Source organism: Thunnus thynnus, chromosome 22 (genome assembly GCF_963924715.1).
Source record: "Thunnus thynnus chromosome 22, fThuThy2.1, whole genome shotgun sequence".
Taxonomy (NCBI): Eukaryota; Metazoa; Chordata; class Actinopteri; order Scombriformes; family Scombridae; genus Thunnus; species Thunnus thynnus.
Genome location: NC_089538.1, coordinates 17469931 through 17493848, shown reverse-complemented (window position 1 = coordinate 17493848; position 23918 = coordinate 17469931). Strand labels below are relative to the sequence as shown.

The 23918-nt window shown below is 37.1% G+C and overlaps 2 protein-coding genes and 1 long non-coding RNA gene across 8 annotated transcripts in view; all 3 read right to left on the bottom strand.

Annotated features, from left to right (window-relative positions):
• The window catches only part of LOC137175030 (sialoadhesin-like), a 69231-nt gene that overhangs the window by 17051 nt on the left and 28262 nt on the right, over nucleotides 1-23918 (bottom strand). Inside the window, exons 3-4 of the mRNA XM_067580650.1 lie at nucleotides 12516-12812; nucleotides 11235-11501 (exon numbers count right to left, since the gene is read on the bottom strand). Coding sequence (XP_067436751.1) covers nucleotides 11235-11501; nucleotides 12516-12812 — 564 coding nt within the window. The remainder of the gene's footprint in view (nucleotides 1-11234; nucleotides 11502-12515; nucleotides 12813-23918) is intronic.
• On the bottom strand, nucleotides 5215-9415 carry LOC137175042 (uncharacterized). 2 transcript variants are annotated; one of them, XR_010925547.1, is made up of 4 exons: nucleotides 9398-9415; nucleotides 9208-9305; nucleotides 8895-8945; nucleotides 5215-6437 (listed from the first exon to the last, which is right to left on the bottom strand). It is a non-coding gene; the product is annotated as an uncharacterized lncRNA (long non-coding RNA). The 2 variants fall into 2 exon arrangements; XR_010925546.1 differs by having other exon boundaries at nucleotides 8895-9305.
• On the bottom strand, nucleotides 14814-22803 carry LOC137175032 (uncharacterized). 5 transcript variants are annotated; one of them, XR_010925538.1, is made up of 6 exons: nucleotides 22330-22803; nucleotides 20706-20778; nucleotides 20562-20616; nucleotides 16400-16549; nucleotides 16177-16269; nucleotides 14814-15886 (listed from the first exon to the last, which is right to left on the bottom strand). XR_010925538.1 is itself a non-coding variant. In XM_067580654.1 (6 exons), exons 2-6 carry the CDS (start codon nucleotides 21555-21557, stop codon nucleotides 15581-15583), a joined length of 684 nt encoding a protein of 227 aa, XP_067436755.1. In that variant the 5' UTR covers nucleotides 21558-21575; nucleotides 22330-22797; the 3' UTR covers nucleotides 14814-15580. The 5 variants fall into 5 exon arrangements, 4 of the variants coding, with proteins under 4 accessions (XP_067436755.1, XP_067436754.1, XP_067436756.1 ...); XM_067580654.1 differs by lacking the exons at nucleotides 20562-20616; nucleotides 20706-20778 and adding exons at nucleotides 16870-16941; nucleotides 21495-21575 and having other exon boundaries at nucleotides 22330-22797; XM_067580653.1 differs by lacking the exons at nucleotides 20562-20616; nucleotides 20706-20778 and adding an exon at nucleotides 16870-17062 and having other exon boundaries at nucleotides 22330-22796.

Below are 23918 nucleotides of genomic sequence, written 5' to 3'. Positions count from 1 at the left end.
ACAGGTCTTACTGAGGACAACAGTCCTCCAGAACACCTGAACCTAAACTTTTACAGGATGCATTTATCTCACAGTGCAGAGAGACTTGACTGTTCAACATCAGTCATTTTGGGGAACAGTTTAATAATCCCATGTAGTTGCATCTTTGCTGTCTAGGTTACCAAGCAGGCAGATTACTGGAATTAAAAAAAATTTAAATTCAATTTTCTATGAACAAGAATGAGAAGCTTTTATTCAGCATTAAGATTTCAAGTTTATATGATAAAAACAGATGTTTTTGAGATTTGGTATGAATATCTTTTGTTCACAGCCATATTTCTTATAAACATTCACCTGAAGAGAAGATTTGTATCAGGGGGGAAAAAGTTGGTCAAGTAATAAACTGAGGATCACAGTACTGTCAGCTAATTTAATGATGTGTCTGTTCTCATGCTGAGAAAGGACTCACCACTCGGGGGAGCCACTGGAGTAAAGAATCTTACCTGCCATCACTGACTCTGATCATTTTAAAATATACTCACACTGTTCATAATCAAACTCCAACTTGTCATTCTAAATGCTGCATATGTGTTTTCTGCACATGCTTGTGTGTTTTCTACAACATTTACATGTGAATCTTAAGTTGCAGTGCATTTAACTCTCTCGGCCTCCCATAGACTCTCTGTTTGCACATTTATGTTCATAATCAAACTCCAACTTGTCTTTCTAAATGCTGCATATGTGTTTTCTTCAGATACTTGTGTGTCTCAAGAGTCATCACAACATCTGGTCTCCCTACATAAACACACATTTTGAGGAAAATGCTGTTTTACACTTTTGTGCACTAATCAAGTCATTTCAGAATTTGTATTGATACATGGAGTAAAATGATACATACATGATAAAATATGAACACAAAAATGGGATGTGATTAAAGGCCCAAAAGCACTAAAAGCAATAAAACGTGACTGCAGTGAAATAATCAGAATAAAACGTTTTATTTCTCTCATTCAGAGGCTACCGCTACCGCGCTCTCTCTCTCTCTCTCTCTCTCTCTCTCTCTCTCTCTCTCTCTCTCTCTCTCTCTCTCTCTCTGGTCGCTTGGTCCTCATTTGACGCTCCAAAACCGAAACAGGTCTGAGTTGAGGCATCAAGACAGTTTGACGCGCCTAATAACGCTTTTGGTGCGTGTTTGGCCATTAAAACCAATAAGTGTACTTCAAGACGCATCACACGCTTTCAGTGCGTTTGGGCCTTAAGAGTAATACAGTGGATGACAAATAAGTGATAAATATTTCAGTATAATATATAAATAAATATAATTGGTCACCTTCAGAGTGTCCGTAGAAGAGTGTATTCAGCACTAAAATAAAGATTGAAACTTCATCAGACATAATCAAACTGACAGAAAGTCAAAATCACACACAAAAAAACAAAAAACAAAAAAACAAAAGCAAATAGAGTTTCAGCAGCGGTATTGTTTGATAAATTAAAACAGATAAGAGAAATTTTTTTTTTAATTAAATATGTAAAATAAAAGAGGAAAATCATGAAATTCAAAACCCACATACATAACAATATCTTAAACAATTCACAATTACATTATGCAAAAACAATCATCCGGCAGTAAATTTAACACAGTCCTTCAATCTAAACTGAGCCAAGTCACCAACCAACATCTGGCCTATAAAACAACCCTGTAGTTAAAAACCATAAGCGTGCTCTGTTCAAGCTCTCAGAGAAACTGGTTCAACCAGTGATACTCTGTAATTCTGACTATTCAGCAACATGTTCTTTAATCTGTGACATGCAAACAGAGAAAGTCAGTAATGTACTTACAGAATAATCCCAGCACACAGATCAAAGTGTACCTCATCCTCACATCCAGCACTGACACTCTGTCACTCAGCTGCTCTGAGTCTGACAAATGTTTCTACTTTGCTTTAATAATAATGCAACAGAAAGAGAAAGAGAGAAGTTACATTTCATATAAATGTGAGATCTGAGTTTAGCCTGCCTGTGTTTCCTTCCCTTTTACACAAAGCTCAGACAACGTCAGTTAGTTTGACCGCAGCAAACTTTGACACGTTTACACTTCCTGGCCACTGTTGCTGCCTGCACTACTTACCTTTGTCGTGGTTGGCTTGACCGTTATTATGGTGGTTAATCTGAATCTACATCACAAATTCAAACAGGAGCCAAATGTCAGAACTTGTTTCTGAACAGCCATGTTACAAACCTCTGGTATTAGGTTATAAAGGCTGCTTTTCTGTTTACTGTCATTTATCTGTTCTCATTCCTGTGTTTATACATTTAGTTTCCTGTGTTTTTCAGAAATTAAATGCATAAAGGGAGAACAAATGTAGCCCTGTGAAAAATATGCATGTATAAATAGTTGTCTGTGATAGAGAAATAGATCAATAGAATTTGTTAAAAGAGTATGGTTAAAATTCATATTTCTCATTGTGTTGAAAAAGGTCAAGTTCATGACTAAAAATGTTAAGGATGTTAAAAATGCATCTATGTCTTTTATTTTATTTCTTTTGATAAAAAGCTGCTTATTTAATAGAGTGGTATCTTTCTAGAGAGGTGAATATGGTCAAATAGGTTTGTGTGTGTTACTTGGCTGACGTGTGTGTGTACGCAGACACGGGGAGTGAGAGAGAAGGAGGAGAGAGACTGGAGGAGCGGAGAAGAAAGCAGTTTTTCTGATGGATATCCGAAGTTGTGCAGGAAAAAGTAAAGATGTACCTGAGTCTTAGATTGTCAGCTCGATAATCTGTAAGAGGACATGTTTTTGGGAGTAACAGATAACTTCTACCCGAAGTCTGCTGCGCTGTAGCCAACTTGAAAGAGGCTGCTCGTTAATGAAGTGAGCGGTGAGATAGCACTGTGAACGGACTGTAGGCTGCTGCTAGCTAACCCAGCTCGACAAAGTAGCTTCGTCTGGATTTATTCCAATCTGGAAACGAGAGACAACAACCAGCATAGCATAGGTTAGCATAGGTAATAATTGGTGTGTGTGATCACTAAAATAATTCAGCAGAAAAGTAAAAGCAAATACTTTTAAGGTGAAAAGGTAAAAAGGGAAAACTACTGTGTGACTTGTGAAACAAAAGCAGTGAACACTCCTGGTATTTAATTTAATATTATTTTTCATTTAATTTTGCCTTAGAATTAAAGGAAGAAATTATTACTTTTAATTTTAAATGGTTTCTGAGTGTGTTTATTATTTCAGAGGTTAAAAGCTATATAGCCTTTATACTCTATACCAACTTATATTAGATTGTGGTATTTTATTGTGTTAAAGGGCTAGCATACTCAATTGTTTGTTATACTATGGTCTCAAAATAAGTTATATTCAAGAGGTAGGCTATAGGATTTTCAAAGTGAGCCAAGCTAAAAACATTAAATTAAGATAATATAACAAAGGAAATTAGGATAAAGAACTCAGGGCTCCATCAACATAATATAGAGGGTAGACGGGCTACACAAATCAAAAATGAAATATATTAAAAATAAATCGTTGCACGTTTTGCACCATTGTGTTACACAGTTTACTTGACAACTAGAGCTTGAGTAGAAAAAACAAGCCACTGCTTATCAGCATGACGAAAACAAACCAACAGTTTCTCTCTTCACATAAATATGTGTTGCATTGATAGCAACACGTACTTGAGGTGTGGTTGTCACATTCACACCAGAGCTGATGTGTCAATACACGGAAAAGAAGAGGTGTCTGATACTGTGCAGGATGTGCAATCATGTTTTTTAGACAGTAGAAAACTAAAACAAGTGAAAATATTTTGGGAGGTAGTAGAAATTGAGTCAAGTGCAATGCATATGAATATAATATAGCAATTACAAAATGTTTTTTTAACTGACTGTCTTTGAATACAACTAAGACTGGTGGTGACATGAGGAAGTGGACAGTCAATATTTATTTCTCAATCTGAAACATCATACAACAGAAAGTCAGAGGTGTGAGCTTGTGAAAATCTGACATTAAAGTTCTCATTGTGTTTTACATCTTATACTCTCCCTATCACCTCAGTCTGCCATCTGCTGTCAACCAGGTGTAAAACATGTCATCTGGCTGACAGTGTAAACTTCAATCAGGAGAGACAAGTGAATGCAGCAAAAATAATTGTTTATTATACAGATGATATTGAAGATTAAGTGTTGACCAGAGTTTTTGGTGCTTAGACTCTACAGGGAGCAGCAGCAAGATAAATCCCTCCATGGAGTCCAGACACTGGTGACGGTGGCTGATGACTTCTGCTGAGGCTGATAAGGCTGATGAGGTTGATGAGGAGATGCACTGATGAATCTGCAAAGACAAAACGACAGCATAAAAGCATTAAGGTTGAGAAGGAGAAAACATATTTTAAAAGACAGCCGCATCATGATAGGCTGACAAATAAAAGTGTGTCACCGTGCTATTGGTCAGATGTGATCAGCTGATGTGAACAGCTGATGACACCAACGCCTTATGGATGGGAATGACAGATGGTTTGGGAGATAATACTAATGACCTGAGCATGCAAAAGATAGTCTTCCTGACTGAACTTTCACTAAGCTTCATTTGGCTTTAACTAAAGACTTTATTTCCTCATTTTCATCGGTCAGTCAAGAGTCTCCCCTGCAGGACTCCTGCTCTGTAGGCATTGAGTGGAGCCTTTGATGGCAGGTTTGATGACAGGTCGAGCACACAGCACACATCAAATAACAAATCATCACATCGAACAATGAATGTGGCAGCAATAAATAATGAAGGCCCACATCAAATGATGAAATAGTGACATCTAGTGGTGAAAACTAGAAATAGATCTTCAAAAAAATGGAGTTGTATTAAATTTGTGTGGAGGATCATTTTTTCATATTTAATGACTATTCTCCCTCTGTATTCATTATTTAATGGGAGACTCTTCATTGTGTGACCTTTCTATTAATAACAGTTGACATTAATTACAACTTGCATTTCTTGTTTGATGTTTAGCTTTTCATTATTAGATATGGATCAGTAGTGCACCACTCTCCTCTCTACTTCCTCAACTCTCTCTGGCGTCTGCTCTCTGATCAGCTCATATTAGGAAACACATGTGGACTCACACCTTTGGTAGTGTGCAATTAGATGGCAACACTTCTTAAAATCAGGAGGCCCCAGTCAAAAGCTAAATGTTTTTCCAAAGTTTTTTTTACTTTTTTCCCCCTGTATGTTCCTATAGCTTCAAAATAGTAACCTCTAGTTCACTCAATTATATAAATATATAAAGTATATATTATATAAATATAAAAAGCATTTAAAAACATCACTGACCGTTTACTGCTGAAACAATGTTTATTGATGACTAAAAAAAATAAGCACATACATCACAGGTAAATTCATTTGTAAATAGACAGGAAAACCTTCATGTATAATAATAGCAGAAGTTACATATTCCTGTAGAGCCCCAGATTAAAAATACAGACCTGGAAATGTGCTTCAAAGCTAAAACCTGTAATGTTTTTAATAAATACACACAGTTGTTCACTACAAATTAAAATTAGCATGTATAGTTGGAGAAGCTCTTATTACAAAATGTTGACTGTCATCAGTTCACATTTATCCTTTAAAAAATTCCAACTAAGAGATATTATATTTGCATTTCTGTGACCTGTTACTAGTCAATCAGACTTTACTGTGATGAATATAGTTTAATATGATGAGGTTAGATTTAACAATACAATACAGTAGATATTACTTAGCTATAGATTGAGGGAGACAACATGTGAGGTTACAGAATTCAGCTTTCAGTCACTTATTGTAGTATTTTAAAGGACCATTTTACTAATTTTCCTACAGTGTCCTACTCCCTCTCTCTGCTGTCTGATGTTCACCCCATAATGTAAAACAGTGATCTTTGATCAGCTTTGTTTACAGTTGTTCACATTTTGAGATGTTTTTTTTTTCAATCAAAGAAATATACCTGATGGTTCATCACCCAACAGAAACAAGGGGCATAAATCAATCTGCATAAGAACATAAGAATCTCCAAACTTCCCGGTTCAAAGTTTTTGTTCCTCTCTCAGCTACTGGATGACCAAATTAAGAAGGAAGATTATAAAACAGAAAAAAAAAATATAGTAATATAGTACAAAAAATAGGCAAAAATAAATTATCTATGAATTCATTCATTAAAGGACAGGAAAACTTACACAACATGTGTAACAGGATGTTGTTTGATAGCAGATCATCACATATAATCATCAAAGCTGTTTCATCAAAAACTGAAGAAGAGGCTGACTGACTAAAGCTGCACTACTGTACTAACTGTACAAAACACTGAGCACCTTTGATATTTAGATAGCAGATGTACACAATTGCACACAAAACTGCAAATAAACTACACAATGATGTAGTTCTTCATGTTGTCATCCATTCCTTTGGTTTTGTTGATACAGATCTCTCTACAGACCTGGAAGAAAACCAAAAGAGAAGATTAGTCTGAAACATTTTCCAGTAATGTCATAATTTACAATGATAATGTACTGAAGGGTTGTCAGGGTTAATGTCTCCACTGATAATAAAAGAATAACAGTATTGTAATGCTCACAGTGCTCAAAGCAGTCACACAGCAGAGTATTATGGCTTTTACAGAATTTAGTAAACATACTGATACTGATTATACATACTGATGTATAAATACTGCACTGCAAACACACATAATGTAAAATAAACACACATTCCAACATAAAACATTCAAAAAAATAATAATTATAAACACCTACAATTTTGCAAATACAGAACACATCACATACATTACACAGTGTCCAAGACCAACATGTTGGACAGTAACAGTTGCAGGTGAGTGTAGACCTTAATTAATTTGTCTTTCTTCTGTGTTATTGTAGCAATAGTGTTTGCAGTGTGTGCATAATCAGATTTGAAAACCTGTAAAAGAATCTCTAAATTCATACTGAAATGTGTGAATATGTACAGCAATCTGCAACTATGTATTCAGATTTGTAAGTGTATCGACACTTGTGAATATGCAGACAAATCTGTATATGTGAATCTGTAAATATGTATTCAAAAAAACTCAGAGTAAATGGCCTTTTATTAATGACTGAAAGTTTTGCTCCAAGAGATGGAAACAGAAAGTCATCAGATACAACTCAGGTACATCTGTAATTAGTTGTCTCTTTACATGTGACTTTTGCTACATTCCTGACTAAAATTTGCAAATGTGAGGGTTTTCTTCATACTTGGCCGAGGCTTGCAGGCTCACACTGGGAGGAACCGAAAAAACAAGGCAAGATGCAATGGAGCCGTAAAAGTCACTGTACTGTTCCCAACTACCATAACAACAAGCAACTTTCCACAAATTTCCATCTAGTGAGTGACCAGTAGCTCTTTGGCATCGTTAATGGTGCAAACTGACAACCTGTAATGTTTTAGCCTCGCTAGAATCTGCTAGCACAATATTGTTGCAGTGTTTCCCCTGAGACAACTTCAACGGTAAATAAACTGCAATGTTATGTATAAAATATTCTGTTTGTTGGTAACATCATTCCAATGCATTTTATTCTGTATTACATTGCTGGGGCTTTGCTAGAATCTACCCTGCTGCTGTAAACAAATGTAGTTCATATGATGTAACATTAGAGTCTGCAGGAAACAAACATGTTATTTTCAACAAACTATACTTGTCTTGTTAGTGACAGCAGCCTTTAATGTTTAACTATATTTTCAGTGAGTAACCTGCACCAGACTAATCCTCACTGACTTCATGCTGTGACAGTCACAGTCAGCGAACACATGAGGTGATTGATATTAGGAAAAATGTTAATGCTAGTTAGAGGTTTTGCAGCAGTGATGACCATCAATCTGTTGACAAGAAACCTGCAGAATGTTTGTCTGCAAGTTAATATTGCAAATAATTCAATATTGGTTGGCACACTGTGTTACAGACAAAAATTTTGACACATTTGCAGATCTCAGGCATGACAGGAGTCTAGCAAAAGTCACAAACCAATAGAGAGGTGTACCTGAGGTGTAACTTCCCAACTCTTGGAGCAAAATACTTAAAATACATTTTTCTCACAGATTCTACACATTCACAACTCTGTGTATGCTAGGGCTGGGTGACATGGACAAAAAAATCATTATTTTTTTCAATCTTGGGGTCGTTTCATGATTTTACTTGATTTTTGTTTAAGACAGTTGAGCAAGAACAATAAGAAACCTGCAACACCTGCAAGGCTGTTATAATCATTACGCATAAAATACATGTGATCCCACACAGCTATTGACTGTGAGCACCAGATGCTTCAACTAAGTAGATCATAGGCATCTAGTTTAATAATCAGTTTCAGCACAGATAGAGCAGAAAAATCAGCTCACTAGCTGCTGCTGTTTGTGTTTCTTTACAAGACATCAGCCTGATATTTGCAGACTGCTGCTAGCTAGCGTTAGCTACCTGGAGAGTAAACTGTACAGTGTAGAATCTGGATACTGTTCCTTCAACTTCAGGTGTTTCAACTCTCATAACCAGAGACCTCATCAACTAACACAAACCAAGAGCACAGATCAGTGTGCAGAGTCATTTTCAGTCTGTTCTTCTCGTAGATGTGACTGTTAAATTCACTACTATCAATTTGAGATATCATCCAGCCCTAGTGTATACATTCACAAATCTTGATACTCTTGCAAATCTGAATACACATTTCAGTTTCCTGTACACATTCACAAATATCAGCAATTAGAAATTCTTTTACACATTCTGAGAGAAGAGAGTTTTATTCCAACCTGATAAAGCGTGAATCTGTGAAAATGATATTTGTTGTTACATGGTTTTGTTTTGTAAATTGTTTTCTCTTAAATTATGTAATATTGCATTTCAGACTGCTCCATGTTAAGGTGTATACTGTACCATTTTCAGTGTCTTCAGAGCCTTTGATTGATTCATAGACAGAAGCATCACCTGTGAGCAAAAAGTGAAAATCAAGCCGAGATCAAGTGAACCATTTAAATTGCATGATACCAATCAAATATCACCTTTTTAAAAAAAATCCTCAGGTTTTTTTTGTTTATTTATTCGATTTTAAAATAGTGTGGATAAGTGCAAATACAGGCAATCTTAAATGTTTTAGAGCCTTTACTGTCTTTGTAGACTGTAATAGAAATGTTGAGGTTACAGTTAAGAAAAAATGACAAAATGAATCAGGATTAGTTTGAAGACTGACCATGGAGAAGAGAGGAGTATACGTTATGTTGAGTTTCATTCAGGTTGACCATGTGATTTGCAGCAGAGTCCTGATTGGTGCTGTCAGACTGGATTGGCCTAAAACATTTAGTAAATACAATGAATTTAATAAGACACATTGAAGGTACTGCTGTTATGTTCAAAATGAGAGAAGAGAGTTTTGTACCAACCTGATAAAGCGTGAATCTGTGAAAAGAATATTTGATGTTACATTGTTTTGTAAATTGTTTTCCCTTAAATTATGTAATATTGCATTTCAGACTGCTCCATGTTAAGGTGTATACTGTACCATTTTCAGTGTCTTCAGAACCTCTGATTGATTCATAGACAGAAGCATCACCTGTGAGCAAAAAATGAAAATCAAGCCGACGTCAAATTAATCATTTCATTTGCATGATACTTATCAAATATCATCTTTTTAACAAAAGTCTTCACATTTTAAAAAAAAAATGTGATTTTAACAGTGTGGATAAATGCAACAACAGGAAACTGTAAAGGTTTTAGAAGCTTTCATATATTTGTAGACTGTAATATTTAATACGTTACAACCAAGACTATAAAGCCTTAAAGCCATAATGGCAATAATATTTCTGGACTTTAGACATAAGTCTTGTAGTTTTGGTTAAATTACAACAATATAAAACAATGTTCTAGTCTGATCTTTTGTGCATGTGGTAGAACAACAGGTTATGTGACAAATCTTTGAGACTGTTCTACAAACTGACCCACTGCTTTATTTACTGACATCAACAACAACTTCCTGTCTATTGGATTGTGGCTTTTGGTTAATATTCATTAAAAATCAGATGGCCAGAGTCTAGAAAAAGAATAATAGAAATGTTATTGTTAGAGTTAACAAAAAATGACAAAATTAATCAGGATTAGTTTGAAGACTGACCATGGAGAAGAGAGGAGTATACGTTATGTTGAGTTTCATTCAGGTTAACCATGTGATTCACGGCGGGGTCCTGATTGGTGCTGTCAGACTGGATCGGCCTAAAACATTTAGCAAATACAATGAATTTAATAAGACACATTGAAGGTACTGCTGTTATGTTCAAAATGAGAGAAGAGAGTTTTGTACCAACCTGATAAAGTGTGAATCTGTGAAAAAGATATTTATTGTTATGTGGTTTTAATTTATAAATATTTTTTCTGCTATTTCACATTATGACATCAGAATAAATCTTTGTATTTGAATAATTAAAACATAAAACATTTAACATCACAGTGAAAAAGTCTCACCCTTGGATCGTCTGTAGCGATACAACAGGAGCAGGAGAATAATAAAAATAATTCCACAAACCAGCCCAACAATTAATGGTATAAGAGATGAAGAGCTGTCAGGCCTGGACACTGCTGTAATAGATAATTAATAATATATATTAATTTATCTCACAAAGTCAGTGTAGCTGAGCAAAGACCCAACATTTCAGCTTTATTACAGACGTGTCTTAACTGTAAATATACTAGCTATGGCTAGTTAGCTCTAGAGCTAACAGGTACACATGAAAGAAATGGTGGATGGCCATTGACACAAAAACACCTCTGACTGAATCAGCATGTTAATTTTATCATCAAGAATAAAGAAAGGTTTTGCTGCAGACCAAAAACAGCTGTAAAATATTAATATCCAGTTGTTTAAATAAATATGAAGAAGCTTTAATTTGCTTCACAGATGAGTTTTCGGTTTGAAGGAAGCCCTTTCATAATTTATTTATTCTTTTGCATCACGTGTTTGACAAAGAACACGACTAAATTATAATGTTGTGCAGAGGACGTCTGATTTTCTAATTGATTGGATGATGTTTCTTTATGATAATATTAAGGAAATATAGTTTAATGAGCTTTTAATTTTATTAAAGAAACAATAATACAATATAAGTTTTCTATCAAAAGTTTAGACATATGACTTGTTTGTCTACACAGGAAGTGTAGTTAGTGACACCATGTTGAAAATAATTTAAATACAAGATGAAAATGAAATAAAATGTAATGTAAACATACTCTGTATAGTGATGTTGACTGCATTGCTGAACTCTCCTGATCCAGACTCACACCAGTACACTGCATCACTCTGCTGTGAACTCTTGATGTTGCATGTGGATCCAGTCATTGACCTCCAGTTAGGACAGTATGACCAGTAGTGGTCCTCAGGAAACCTCCTCACTCTCCACTCAGTAGAGTTTCCTTCACAGCTCAGTGAGACAGAGTCAGAGGTGAAGTGCTGCACACTGTCAGGACTCACTTTGAGAGTCACTGCTGAATTAACATCTGAAAAACATGTAATGAGGAGCAAAAGTACAGAGATATTAAAATTTAAAAAGATCACAATGCAAATAATCCTCTTTCTTGTATTTTTAATACATTTTGTTGTTGAGAGTAAAAACATCTGAATAACATAAACTGTGCAAAAGGTTCAGCGTTTTGGTGAAACTGTGAGTGTTAAGAACATACAGAGCATATGGACTGACAGTGGAGACGTGAAGTGAGCTGCAGAGTGTTTTGAGCTGTTTTATGGATGTTTTGATTATTTTTTCTATCTTGAAAACTTGCTACCAAGATAACTACAGCAACTGTTCACTGTGAAGCTGTAAACAACCTACGTTTACCTGCCACCTTTCAAACATACAGAGGATGTGTTTTTCATACTAAATGATTCATTGTCTCTATATAAAGTACTAGTCAAAAGTTTGGACACACCTTCCCTTGAATGAGAAGTGTGTCTAAACTTTTGACTGGTACTGTACAGTCAGTGTTTTTCTCTCATCTGTCTGAGTTTTCTCAGGTTTCCAGCTGTTTCTGTACTTTGTCCATTTACCTGCTTTGTTGCCTGATGACTTTTCTGGTTTTTCATTACCAGATTTTGACTGTTTTGTATGTCTATATGTTGCCTGACCGCTAGATAAAGTCTCGTTTAAACACACCTGTCCAGCCTGCTGAGTCAGTAAAAGTAATGAGTATTGGCTGTAAGATGAGCTGAGGTATCCATAGTAAAAGTATTCATTGCAAAGAGGAGCAGAGTTTGGTTTCAATAGCAAGTAAAATCATAATATCTCAGTTTTTTGGTGCTGTAATTCTTTCAGATCAATTGAAGATGTAAAGAAGGAAATCCAGCCCAGTCCAGTATGTAGAATAATTCAATATCAACATTGTGTTTGGTGAGTGTGTTGAAAAACTGAAATCTTGACTTGATGGAGAAAGGTCATAGGTTCACCACAATCAATACCCAGATAATCACATCACAACTGCTTCTTGACAGAAGGAGATAAAAATAAACAAACTCACCTCCAGACCAAACAAACTCAGGTTTGCTGTAATGAGTGTAAAACACTGGGTCTCCTCTTCCAGCTCTACACATATATCTTGCTGTGTGTGTCGACCCATGAATGATGTAGGAATCCTGTTCAGTCCCATTGGTGCTACCAGGTAGCAGCTCATAGCTGTAGGAGTTGTCTGATAGTTTGGGAACAGTCTTATACCAGTAGAACCTCCATCCTGCAGATGGATGTTCAACCTTACAGCTCAGAGTTACTGAGTCTCCAGGACTCAGCCATGATGGAGACACAGTGAGGACAGGTGCATCTGTTGGAAAGTGATTTTCTCAGAGTGAAAACATGTTATGATGTAGACTTTAGTCTCTAGACATATAAATAAATCTTATCTAATACAGTTATCATTTTATCTATTAGTACCAGGGAAATCATTCTTGATATTTCCCTTAGAAAAAACTTGATCATCAATCAAATGATTTAGCTAATACCATCATATGGAAGATACAAACAGAGCATGTGACATATGACTCTCCTTGGCCGATGACAGGAGTTACTGCAGAACTAACTAACAAGGTACAGTCAATGTTTAATTAGTGCACTGTTTTTGTTTGCTTCTATTTTTTGTTGGGTTTTTTTGATTAACATCAGAATAGTTGTGGTGATCATGTGGTGGCATGTTTCTCAAAAAAAAGTTGAGAGCTAGTTGGTGACACTGGTGCAAAGTATGGAGCGTTTTTCCTGTCTTTATTGAAGAGCGTGGTTAATTTGAGAGCATGATTTATTGATTTCACTTTCAAATTTTGTAATATTGTCCCTAAAACCCTGCCCTTGCACTCAAATAGCCTCTGCTTGCGCTTAGATTTGCTCTGTTTCTGCTCAAACTGTGTGCTTGCACTCAAATATAATGTTCCTTGCAGTTTTCCCGCGCTGCAGCTTCAGTTCTTCTCCTCGCACTCAGGCTGCTTCTGTGCGCTCATTGAACTGCTTTCAGATTTCGTCTCTGCTCTTAATAATCCTGTCAAAATCCCCCAACCAATAAGCCAGGTGTAGTGTTGATCAATGAAATGATCCCTGCTTTCTTGCGGGGATGTTCGCTTTACTTCTTAGAGCGTCCCGTACGGGCGGATACTCCTTAACTGGGTTCATCTACTCCCGCCCTCCAGGGCTTCATTAAATGTACCTCCCTTGCTTTCTTTACGACTTTTGGATAAAAGGACGGTTAATTTATACACCAGCACCCGTACGTTTTACTATAGTAGCTGCATACAGTATTATAGTAGCCGCATGGCACAGCGCCCACATGTTTGAAAAAATGTCACCTTCATCATAACGTTGCTATGGTTAAACCTGTGTAAGAATGGCGAGATGGTCGCTTGAACTTCATTTTTTATACGTAAAATTGAAGTGTTACGCGTTACAAGGACCTACAGTTGTAGTTTTACTTCTTTTTGGAACCCACAGTTGTAGTTTTCTCAGGCTGGTTAGCAGCTCCTCCATCCGGACCACTGCTAGTGTAAAGCTACTGACACACTGTGAGCTTAGCCTGTTAGCACCTGCTGCCACCAATAGCTATTCACACCAAATCAGGCGGTGCTGCGTTCAGCCGCAGGGTCAAGCGGAGGTGTGTGGAGTTGTTGGCGTGTTTATTTGTGCTCAACAATGTCACTGCTGTGAAACAATCAGAAAATAACTTTTCTTTGATCTGGTTCTTTCTCGCAACCGGCGCTCTCTCTCCTTATTCACTCTCTGGCTCGCTCCACTACAACCGCTCTCTTTGTAAAAAACAAAACAACAACTAGACCAATTGGGATGGGATTTGCCCCAGAACTTTTTCACTCTATTGTTACACAACAGACTTGAAACATTGATATCATTTTCAGCAGCTCAGTTTCAGTAATTCTGCTCTCAAACTAAAAAGCAACCACTTGTTACTGAGCTGCTCATAGGAGGCTGCACACTGTAAAATGTAATTAGTTGGCGTTACTCAAAAAAAATATGCAAACTCATTGCCTTAAACTAACTGAGTTAAGTAAACTTAATTAAGTTAAGTATATGTAACTTACTAAATATAAGTGTGCAGTACTTGTGAGAACTTGTTTATAATAAGTTTACTAAACTAAACTAAACATGATTATTTTGAGTTCACAGCTCTTGAATTAACTTGCTGGTTATGACTGCATTGGACTTAAAAAAAGTAATTTATTGTAACTTTATTGTATTGAAATTAACTCGTCAATTCTGAGTCTTCAGTACTTAAAATAACTTTGTTATCATCTCTTAATTTGAAAGAAAAAAATACTGCGAAAAAGAATGTCATCTGCATTCAATTTATTTAAAACGTGTACAGAATTAACAGTATGCAGATTTTGTGCTCACAATTTTTGATGGATTATGTGCTGGTCACAGTATCCAAATATCCAACATATCACATTTCTTTTAACACGTTAATACCTGAATTCACAAGGCACTATTGTAAAAAAAATTTAAATGAAATGAAAATGTTTTCACGTCACTCTTGAACATTTCAAAATGCTAAAAGCAAACCTCTCTTCCTGTCATAAAAACATTAACAGTATGCAGACTTACTGTGAATCTTAACACGCACAATTTATGCTGGATTACAGGTATTTGCTGGCTAGATCATCCAACATATCACATTTCTTTTTAATCAACATTTTAACATCAGAATTCACAAGAAGGCATTATTGTAAAAGCACTCAACAGGTCTGAGTATCAATTGAACAATGAAATGATGATTATATTTTCACTTGACTCTTAAACAGTTCAAAATGCTGTTTATAAAAGCATCAAACGCCTCTTCTCTGTCATAAGAACATTAACGGTATGCCACATTATCCAACATATATTTCTTTTTACACAACATTTTAACACCTGAATTCACAAGAGGGCACTATATATACCACCAGCATAAAAGCACTGAACAGATTTGAAAATCAACTCAACAAATAAACTGCATCTAGGCAGCTCTTAAAATGTTCAAAATACTGTTTAGTTAAGGCATCTCTTCTCATGTCTCTGTCATAAGCAGTTCTTGAGTGCTACCTCACATCTGACTCCTCATTCGTCAAACAACATGTTTTTAACTGTTAACAGTTTTGGGGGGAGGGCTTTGTTTCCCAAACCAAGCATTACACTTTGAATGAATTTGAATGTGTTTCCAACACATTTTGGGTAATCGAGGTTCAAGGCATATGTGAGGCCAAATATGAGGCAAAATGCCTGTGGCAAGTCCCGAATTTTGTCCATCACAATACCTCCCTCAAGGACGATGGCTGTGGACACGGGCTGCTCAGGATCGTCTTCACTTAGGATGGTCAATACACCGACTGTGACATTGTCTATGGCCTCATCTTTCGTTGTCTCCTGCAAAGAAACAAACAATCAGCAAAACAATGTGTAGTCAGGAAGTATTTGGATAGTTAGACACTATGATCATTATAAACTATACACTAAGATCTGCGATGGAGAGACAAAAAATGAACAATAGAATAACAATCAATAGCTACAATAACACCCTCTAAATTTGAAATGAAGTGAAAGATAAGACAGTAAAGGAAGGCCTACATTAATGAATACAGGCAGAAATGTGAGGGACATATATCTTTGATGTCGGTATTACAAGTGAATATACTGCATTTTGTGCAAGTACTTACAAAACATGTCTTATAGAACTTGTTTGGGTCATCACCAAAGACGATGGGAAGGCCTTTGAGGACCACGGAGCGTCTTGCAGTTACATCCGATGACTTATAAGACAGAGACAGAAAACATCAATTAGAATAAAAAAAGTCAGACAAAGAATGAAAATGTTGGTCTGTAAGTGTATGTAGATGAGAGTAAGAACTTAAAACTTAAATTATTAAATTAATTTCTTACCAAGTTGGCCATTAACTCTTGAATCTTCAGTCCAGCAGCTCCCTTTTTTGACTGCAGGAGTTCAATGATCCGTGGAGTGTGCTTGTCAAGAGACTCAAAGAAACTGCTTTCAAGATGTTTGGTGGCAATTCTGCTAAACTCTGCAAAGACCTAAGAAAAAAAAAGTAGGGCAATGGGGTAGTGGGGGGGCAGTGAGAATACCAGTTAAGTATGGTAAAATCACACACCATACTATTTCATATAAAACTGAATGACATCAATAAATTCTCACTGTAAGAGCAAGAGTTCTTTACTTGAAAAGAACATGTTAACGCATAAACATTTACAAAGACTTATATCTTTGTGAATCTGCAGTGAATGTATTCTTTCTCAAGTTCAATTTTTATTTTGTTTATCTTATCAAACCTGCTTTCAAATATGCAGTCAAGAGTAAAAACTCCCAGTGACCATTCATGACAAAAATAACTTACCTCTCCCTCTGTAAACAGGGCTGGCCACCGTTCCACTATGTCCTGTACAGCAGGCTCCTTTTTCACGATCTCTTGCCGGCGTAGTGAGAATGTCTGGTCCATCAAGTTTGCCATGAGCAAGCCATTGTGTTGTTTTTTCTTCATTTCTTCCACGAGAACGAGTCTGGCACTTTCAAGGCCTTCTTCATTCTGTCTGTCGGGTAAATTGGGGAGATAGTTTGCTTCCCCCCTCTTCGGCCGTTTGATGTTTTTTCTTGATGATTCACCTTCTGGGTTGTTTTTGCTTCTTTTGCCCCCATTAACTATGACATCCTCACATCCAGCCCTTCTGAGCTTCGTACGATAATTTCCCATTTTAAATTTAAGGCTGTTTTTCCAGCCATAGTATCCTGGCTGAGGACCAGGCTCAGTAAGGCTTGGATGCTTGCTGATAAGAGATTGGGACACACTGGTGTAATCATCATCATCAGGGTACGCTTTAAAACTGTACATGGCCTCTGCTAGTTTTTCCAGAATATCATGCTTCATATCACGTGACAGCAACATACGTGTTCCATCTTTCATAAAGGCAAGATCAGCTTGTCTCAACCTGTATTCAACATCCACCGAAAAATTTGGAATATCAAAAAACTCCGGCCATTGTCTTCTCAATGGAGTTTCAGTGAGAGGCAGTATATCCGTATCTATTGAGCTGCAGTCAGCATCTGATGACGTGCCAGGCGATGTCACAGCTGATAACTCTAGAGTCATCAAGGGAATGATTTTTAGTGTCGCTTTTTCAGGCAAATCAGTGATGTGTGTCAAATTACAGAGAGCATTATCAAAGTCTTTGTCTTCATACTGCAATATAAAATCATACTGCAGGGAGAGTTTCTCCTTCATATGTGCTTTTAACTCCTCAATAGAATTTGGCCTCTCATTTAAAACCAGTTTCCTGATATCGTCTTTATTGATGACCACTCTCATCAGAAGTTGCTGTTTTTCCATCATGACTTCTCAACCTGAAAAGGAAGAATATTTGTATTGGATTTCAAGACTTCAGTATTTACATACTCAGCACAGTATGTATCGTTTCAGGGTTATGAACTGTCTGCCTCTAATCCTGTAAAGGGATAGAGGAAAAACATCGTTCAGTTCAGACAACTGTGTGACAGAGAGGGTGGACAAGTGACTGAGCTCATATGCTCTTAGATGCTCATCATACCATGAGGCCAGAAGTTTGCAGACAAATACAATGTCACTATTGATCACTACAATCTTTGATATTTGTCTGAAATCTGGTAGCCCAGAGCAAGATCCCACTGAAATGACCATGTCAGCACTGTACTTAATGCCATCAATGAAGACAGAGGGTGCTACCAAGACTGTCTGGCTCTGCTGGCCATTTCTGTGATAGAAAAAGTTCTGCACATTTTCAGGAAATGAAGCAACCATCACAGACTGGACTTTGTCGATTTCAACAGATGGCTTGAAGAATGAGTTAGTATCTAAATGGAATGCTATCATTTTCTGGTGTCGGACAGATAATGTAAGTGAAATGTTCTTGAAATTGCGAGTGTGACGCAGAACATCTTTGAAAAACTTGTGTTTCCCTTCAAAGCGCATTGTCCATACGTCAGACAATGGACCAAATTTTTTTATCAGTTGAGGATAGTGCTCAATGTAGTGGTGTTTTGGGCGCAATTTCTCGTTTGGGAACACTTTCTGAAATAAATCTCTATGCTCTGCAATCTTGCAGTCAAAAAAGTACAGAGACTCCTCTGTAAAGCTTGCAGACACTGAGATTTCCACTACATCTTTTAGGTTCATCAAAACTTCCCAAGTTTCATCCCCCTCAGGGATGTGATGACCAATCATAAGTGGCAGAAGTCTGAGAAGTGCCCAATTTTCATGTGCATTTCCTCCAATTGTTGCCATGGTAGAAAAGTTTTTTCTGACAAGCTGAGGTTGGTTGGTTTTGTCTGAAAATGCATATGGAAATTGCTTAATGGCCTGATTAAGGGTTTCAAGAGAGAAGTATCCATTTGATATCAGTACCTTCAAGCATAAGGCTAATTCACCTGGAACAATGCCTTCAAGAAGATCATGCATTAGGTCAGGTGGATAACCATCAACAACATGAAAGTGTTCTAAGCCATCAGTTAGAGGGCAGCTTCTTTTAACACCAAACTGTGGAGCCAAAGAAGGATCCTGTTGTACGTTCTTGACCTGTTGGTCATGATTTTCCTCTGTTCTTGGTTGAAATGAGCCTGTTCGCACTTCCTTGTGTTGTATTTCCTCTCGTTTTGCCATACAGAATCGACATATTTGGCTAACGGTGAAGCTTTCGAAAAACCCTCCAAGAGAATGAGCAGCTAAATTATCTGCAGCAACAAATAATACAGTGCCTTTTACACTGGCCCCTAGCTGTTCAACATACACACCACGTTGCTCAAGAGAAGCCAGGTCTTGAATGAGAGGGCGCAGAGTTTCCCAATAACCATGGTCTTTGATATCACTGGCCTTGCAGAGCAGGGCAAGCTGAATGCAATGGAGACCGGAACGATACTTTGAGTGCAGATTACCAAGTGCCCAGTAGATTGCACATAACTTGTGTTTGTTTCTGGAAGTTCCCAAAGGGTTTGCCACCTCAAAATCATCTATGTACAAGAAAAGAACAATCGTAAATATTTGCTCTTTCAAGAGAGAGTTACTTTTAAAGCAGGAACCATCCCTAAAAGAATTGTATTTCTGTGTCAGATTTGTCTCAGGTGACATGGCCTTTTCCAAAATGTCTTTATTTGCTAGCAACGTCTGCAACATTTGTAATATCGGGACATACATAACTGTCTGCTTGTCATTTTTCAGCACAAATTCAATTGGCATTACCACAGAGAAGTTGTTTAAAATGTATGCTTTTCGTTTGCTTGCAGTTGACAACGACCCTCCAGGAGAAGTGAATCTCAGGAATGCATTACTCTTAGTAACTTCTCTCACTATTTCACCCACTAAAGAGTCATTAGGCTGATCGAGTATTCTTTGAAGTGAGGTATGTAACAACGGCTGTGACAGTAAATTAATCTGATTGATCTGTTCTATAACTTCTTGCAGGGAAGTCTCCGAAATGTTAAGAACTGAGGACATTTTCAGAAATAGAGCAGCCAAATTATGTTCCAACTGACTCTCCAGTCCTTCTGCATCTTCGCTCTCCACGACTTCAAAGTCAGAATCATCAGCTACAGAGACATTATCCTCGGCTTGAATATTTAAACTGGGGGGAGGTTCTTCAGGTAACTTCCCTGAAAGAATTTCAGTTTTGAATGGCATTGTACTATGTACTGGATGCTCTTTGGATTTATGTGCATTAAATGTGGAATAATTGCTGCTCTGGAAGTTACATCCTTGATATGGACAACTAACCTTTTGTTTCAGTCTCAAATGCCCACGTAAATGGGTGAAAAAGTTTGAATCAGTGCCAGGCTCAACAAAGTCACACAGTGGACAGTGGAATGCTGTTTCACTCCTTTTGCCTGGATCTTTTTGAGTGTGCCAGGTAGATAAATGCACCTTAAGTGCATTAAAAGACTTAAACGTGCATATGCATTCCTTATGTGGGCAAGGAAGTTGTGCAATCCGTGTATGGGACCCATGTTTTAAGCGGTAATGTTTAAGTAAATGGCCTCTCTTTTCTGCACAAAATGTGCAGCACTTACATGTCCACTGCATTTGAAGGTTTAATCTGGTTTTGAAGGGTCCTGATTGATAAATCTGAAATGAAAGAAAATAAGAAAATGATTAGAATATGTAGTTGTAGCCTGAGAGATAAACACACACACACAGACAATGAGAATCCTCACCTTGGAGGATACTCTAGATGTGTCCACTTCAGCGGAATGAAGGCCAGGCAGGGGTTTGGTCTGCTTGATAAATCTGAAATGATAGAAAATAAGAAAATGATTAGAACATGTAGTTGTAATGATATATTAATTACTGCACAAGGAGAATCATGAGAAAATACCGTCTACTGCTGAGATTGTGCACTGTGTGGACTCCTCATTAGTTTGAGCCTGTGTTAGACATAGTTAAAAAGAATAAAACAATTCAACTGTTAATACTTAATATTCAAGCATTCACAGTATTTTAGCCATCTCCTATATGACCAGGCTTTACAATGCTGTTGGTCAAATACAAGTGAAAACTATGACAAACACATAAGTCACAAAGACAGTTCTAAGGCTGACAGATATGTAGCTTATGAGTCTAACAGTGATCCTATTATCCTTAAAACATTACTGTTTGTCAGTCTTGATGTTAACTAGGTACTAATGGATTTAATTTCAGTTTCAATCTAAACACACACACACACACCTGGATTATTATTTTTTTGAAAGGTTATGTATTACGCGCCATACGAATTAATCACAAACTACATCAACCTCATGTAGGTGTTCCTGTCAGCTGCCAAAGTCACATATGAATAACTAAATCTACATTTTTTTGTGAATATGCTGGAAACTGTCTTAGCCGAGAGGGCTCTCTCCCTGCCTGTGTGTAACGTTACAAAGTCGGATAGACAGAGTTGAGACCGTGATGCTTGCGGACCTGGGCGCAAGCGCCTCGGTCCTGACCGCATCACTGTCGTGCTCAAATGGCGCTAAAGAACACCCACTCGAGTAATATTGCTTAAGTGAACATGACCCACCAGGCATGCACCCTCATGGTTTCACCTAAAAAAAAGCCTACGTTAGCGACAACAACAAAAGCACCTAATTTCACTGACGTTTTGGGATTTTACAACTTTATTCTACGTTTGACAGTCGTGTTTTGCGAGTAACGTGTCCTTGCATCTCCAAGCTAACTTAACTTCTAAGAAAATAACCCCCCTTCCCCCCACCCCCAGCCCTAGACTTGTACTGTGTCTCAAATCACATACTTCTGTACTTACACTTAACATTTTGAGAAAGTAAGTGCGTTCACACTGAGAAGTATGTAAAAATACACTGTGAGTACCCAGATGTTTCACTCAAAACAGTCAAAAAGTTGAGTGTGGAACTATGGACACTTCTCACCCTTAATGGCCGCCATCTTGCCGCCATCAAACTGAAAATCACCACATCACACAAATGTAAGTTATAAATGTGTTTTGAGCACTAAGCACCACTATACTGTTGTTGGATATAAGCCATCAATATATTTTTTGGGTTGATTTAGAGGTCTGTAATTATTTGGTAGCACAAACTATAAATGCTAACGCTAGCGATTGCTAACGCTAGCTAATGCTAACCCCAAATGACGGATAAGACTACACAGAGACACACGTCCTAACATCGTACATGATAGATAATGTTATCCATCGCTCTATCGATTGTTTTCTGGTCGGTTTCATCGAAAACAAATGCATTGGCCGGGAGAACTGTTAGCGAAACAGCAGAAAATCGAACACACTTGCATAGTTCCCCTTTTAGTCAAGCATGGACTCACCATATCAATGTTCCAAGCAGCAGCAGAACGATAAATCCCAAAATTGAAATAATGGCCGTTGCAGCCGTGTCCAAGTCCAACGACATAGGCATACCGCGCCAAGAGGCAGGTGGTTGATGATCTGTGCAGTGCGCATGTGCAGCCGTTGAACCGTTAGGGGGGGGGGGGGGGGCTGTAGCACTTTGTGGCACTGCCAGCCCTGGTCGTTCAATAAAGTTGTACCAATAATGTTATGTAAAAGCAAGAAAAGAAATTAAGTAAAAAAAAATAAAAAAAAAAATAGAGGAGCATTTTCCTGTGTAAGTGTAAGGAGGTAGAAATAGGAAGTAACTTAACAAGAAAAAATACTTTAAGTGCCAACACTTCTAATATGTAGGGTGTTTAAGTATAAGAGTAAATGCACATAGTTACATGTAACTAAGTACATTAACTCATGAAAAGGCCTAAGTTGCCAGGACTTGTTTTTTCTAAATCAATACAACTTGAGCATACTGAGTTTGGAAGGTTTTTCAACTACAAAGTACAGGTAACTTATTCAAAATGAGTGTTAGCAACATGTTAATAAAAACTGAGTTTAGTACACTCAATACCTTTTATTAAAGCCAATGTTTAGATTTACAGTGCATCATTGTTGGAGGGAGAAAATATTTTCTGTTATCTTACTTAGATAGACTGAAATGAAAAACAAGCCATTTTGGATATGAATGATAGATGGTTTGACTTACATGATACTGTCAATGTGATGGCATCACTCCACTCTGTTGATGAATACAAGTTCTTTCTACCCTTACAACTGTAGGCTCCACTGTGGGAAACAGAAGCACTGCTAATCTTGAATTCATTATCTTTCAGAGATATGTCCATGTTGTTTTTTCTCCATTCATATGTCCATCGAGTGTCTGCACCTCCCTGCACCTCACATATGACAGTGATTGTCTCACCACTGTATATCAGAGGCCAGTTGGGTTGCAGAGTCACAACAGCCTTGTTGGAAACTGTTCAAACCAAAAATACACAGTTAGACACAACTAGAAATATAAAATGAAGAGAGAAATATAAAAGATACAAGGCAACATCAAAAACATAAAAAACAGATATAAATCAAGTAGTATGAAAAGAGCTTTGCAATCACATGTTTGTCAGATAAACAGGTCTTACTGAGGACAACAGTCCTCCAGAACACCTGAACCTAAACTTTTACAGGATGCATTTATCTCACAGTGCAGAGAGACTTGACTGTTCAACATCAGTCATTTTGGGGAACAGTTTAATAATCCCATGTAGTGGAGTCTTTGCTGTCTAGGTTACCAAGCAGGCAGATTACTGGAATTAAAAAAATATATTAAATTCAATTTTCTATGAACAAGAATGAGAAGCTTTTATTCAGAATTAAGATTTCAAGTTTATGTGATAAAAACAGATGTTGTTGAGATTTGGTGTGAATATCTTTTGTTCACAGCCATATTTCTTATAAACATTCACCTGAAGAAAAGATTTGTATCAGGGGGAAAAAGTTGGTCAAGTAATAAACTGAGGATCACAGTACTGTCAGCTAATTTAATCATATGTCTGTTCTCATGCTGAGAAAG

What these genes read in the sequence shown, in the direction of transcription:
- LOC137175032 (XM_067580652.1), bottom strand. Translation starts at nt 17,433, where the DNA reads ATGAAAGATGGAACACGTATGTTGCTGTCACGTGATATGAAGCATGAT. An exon ending in CCCTGTTTACAGAGGGAGAG is followed by an intron (nt 16,550 to 16,869) that starts GTAAGTTATTTT and finishes TTTTTTTCTTAG; the next exon opens with GTCTTTGCAGAGTTTAGCAG. An exon ending in AAGAGTTAATGGCCAACTTG is followed by an intron (nt 16,270 to 16,399) that starts GTAAGAAATTAA and finishes CTGTCTTATAAG; the next exon opens with TCATCGGATGTAACTGCAAG.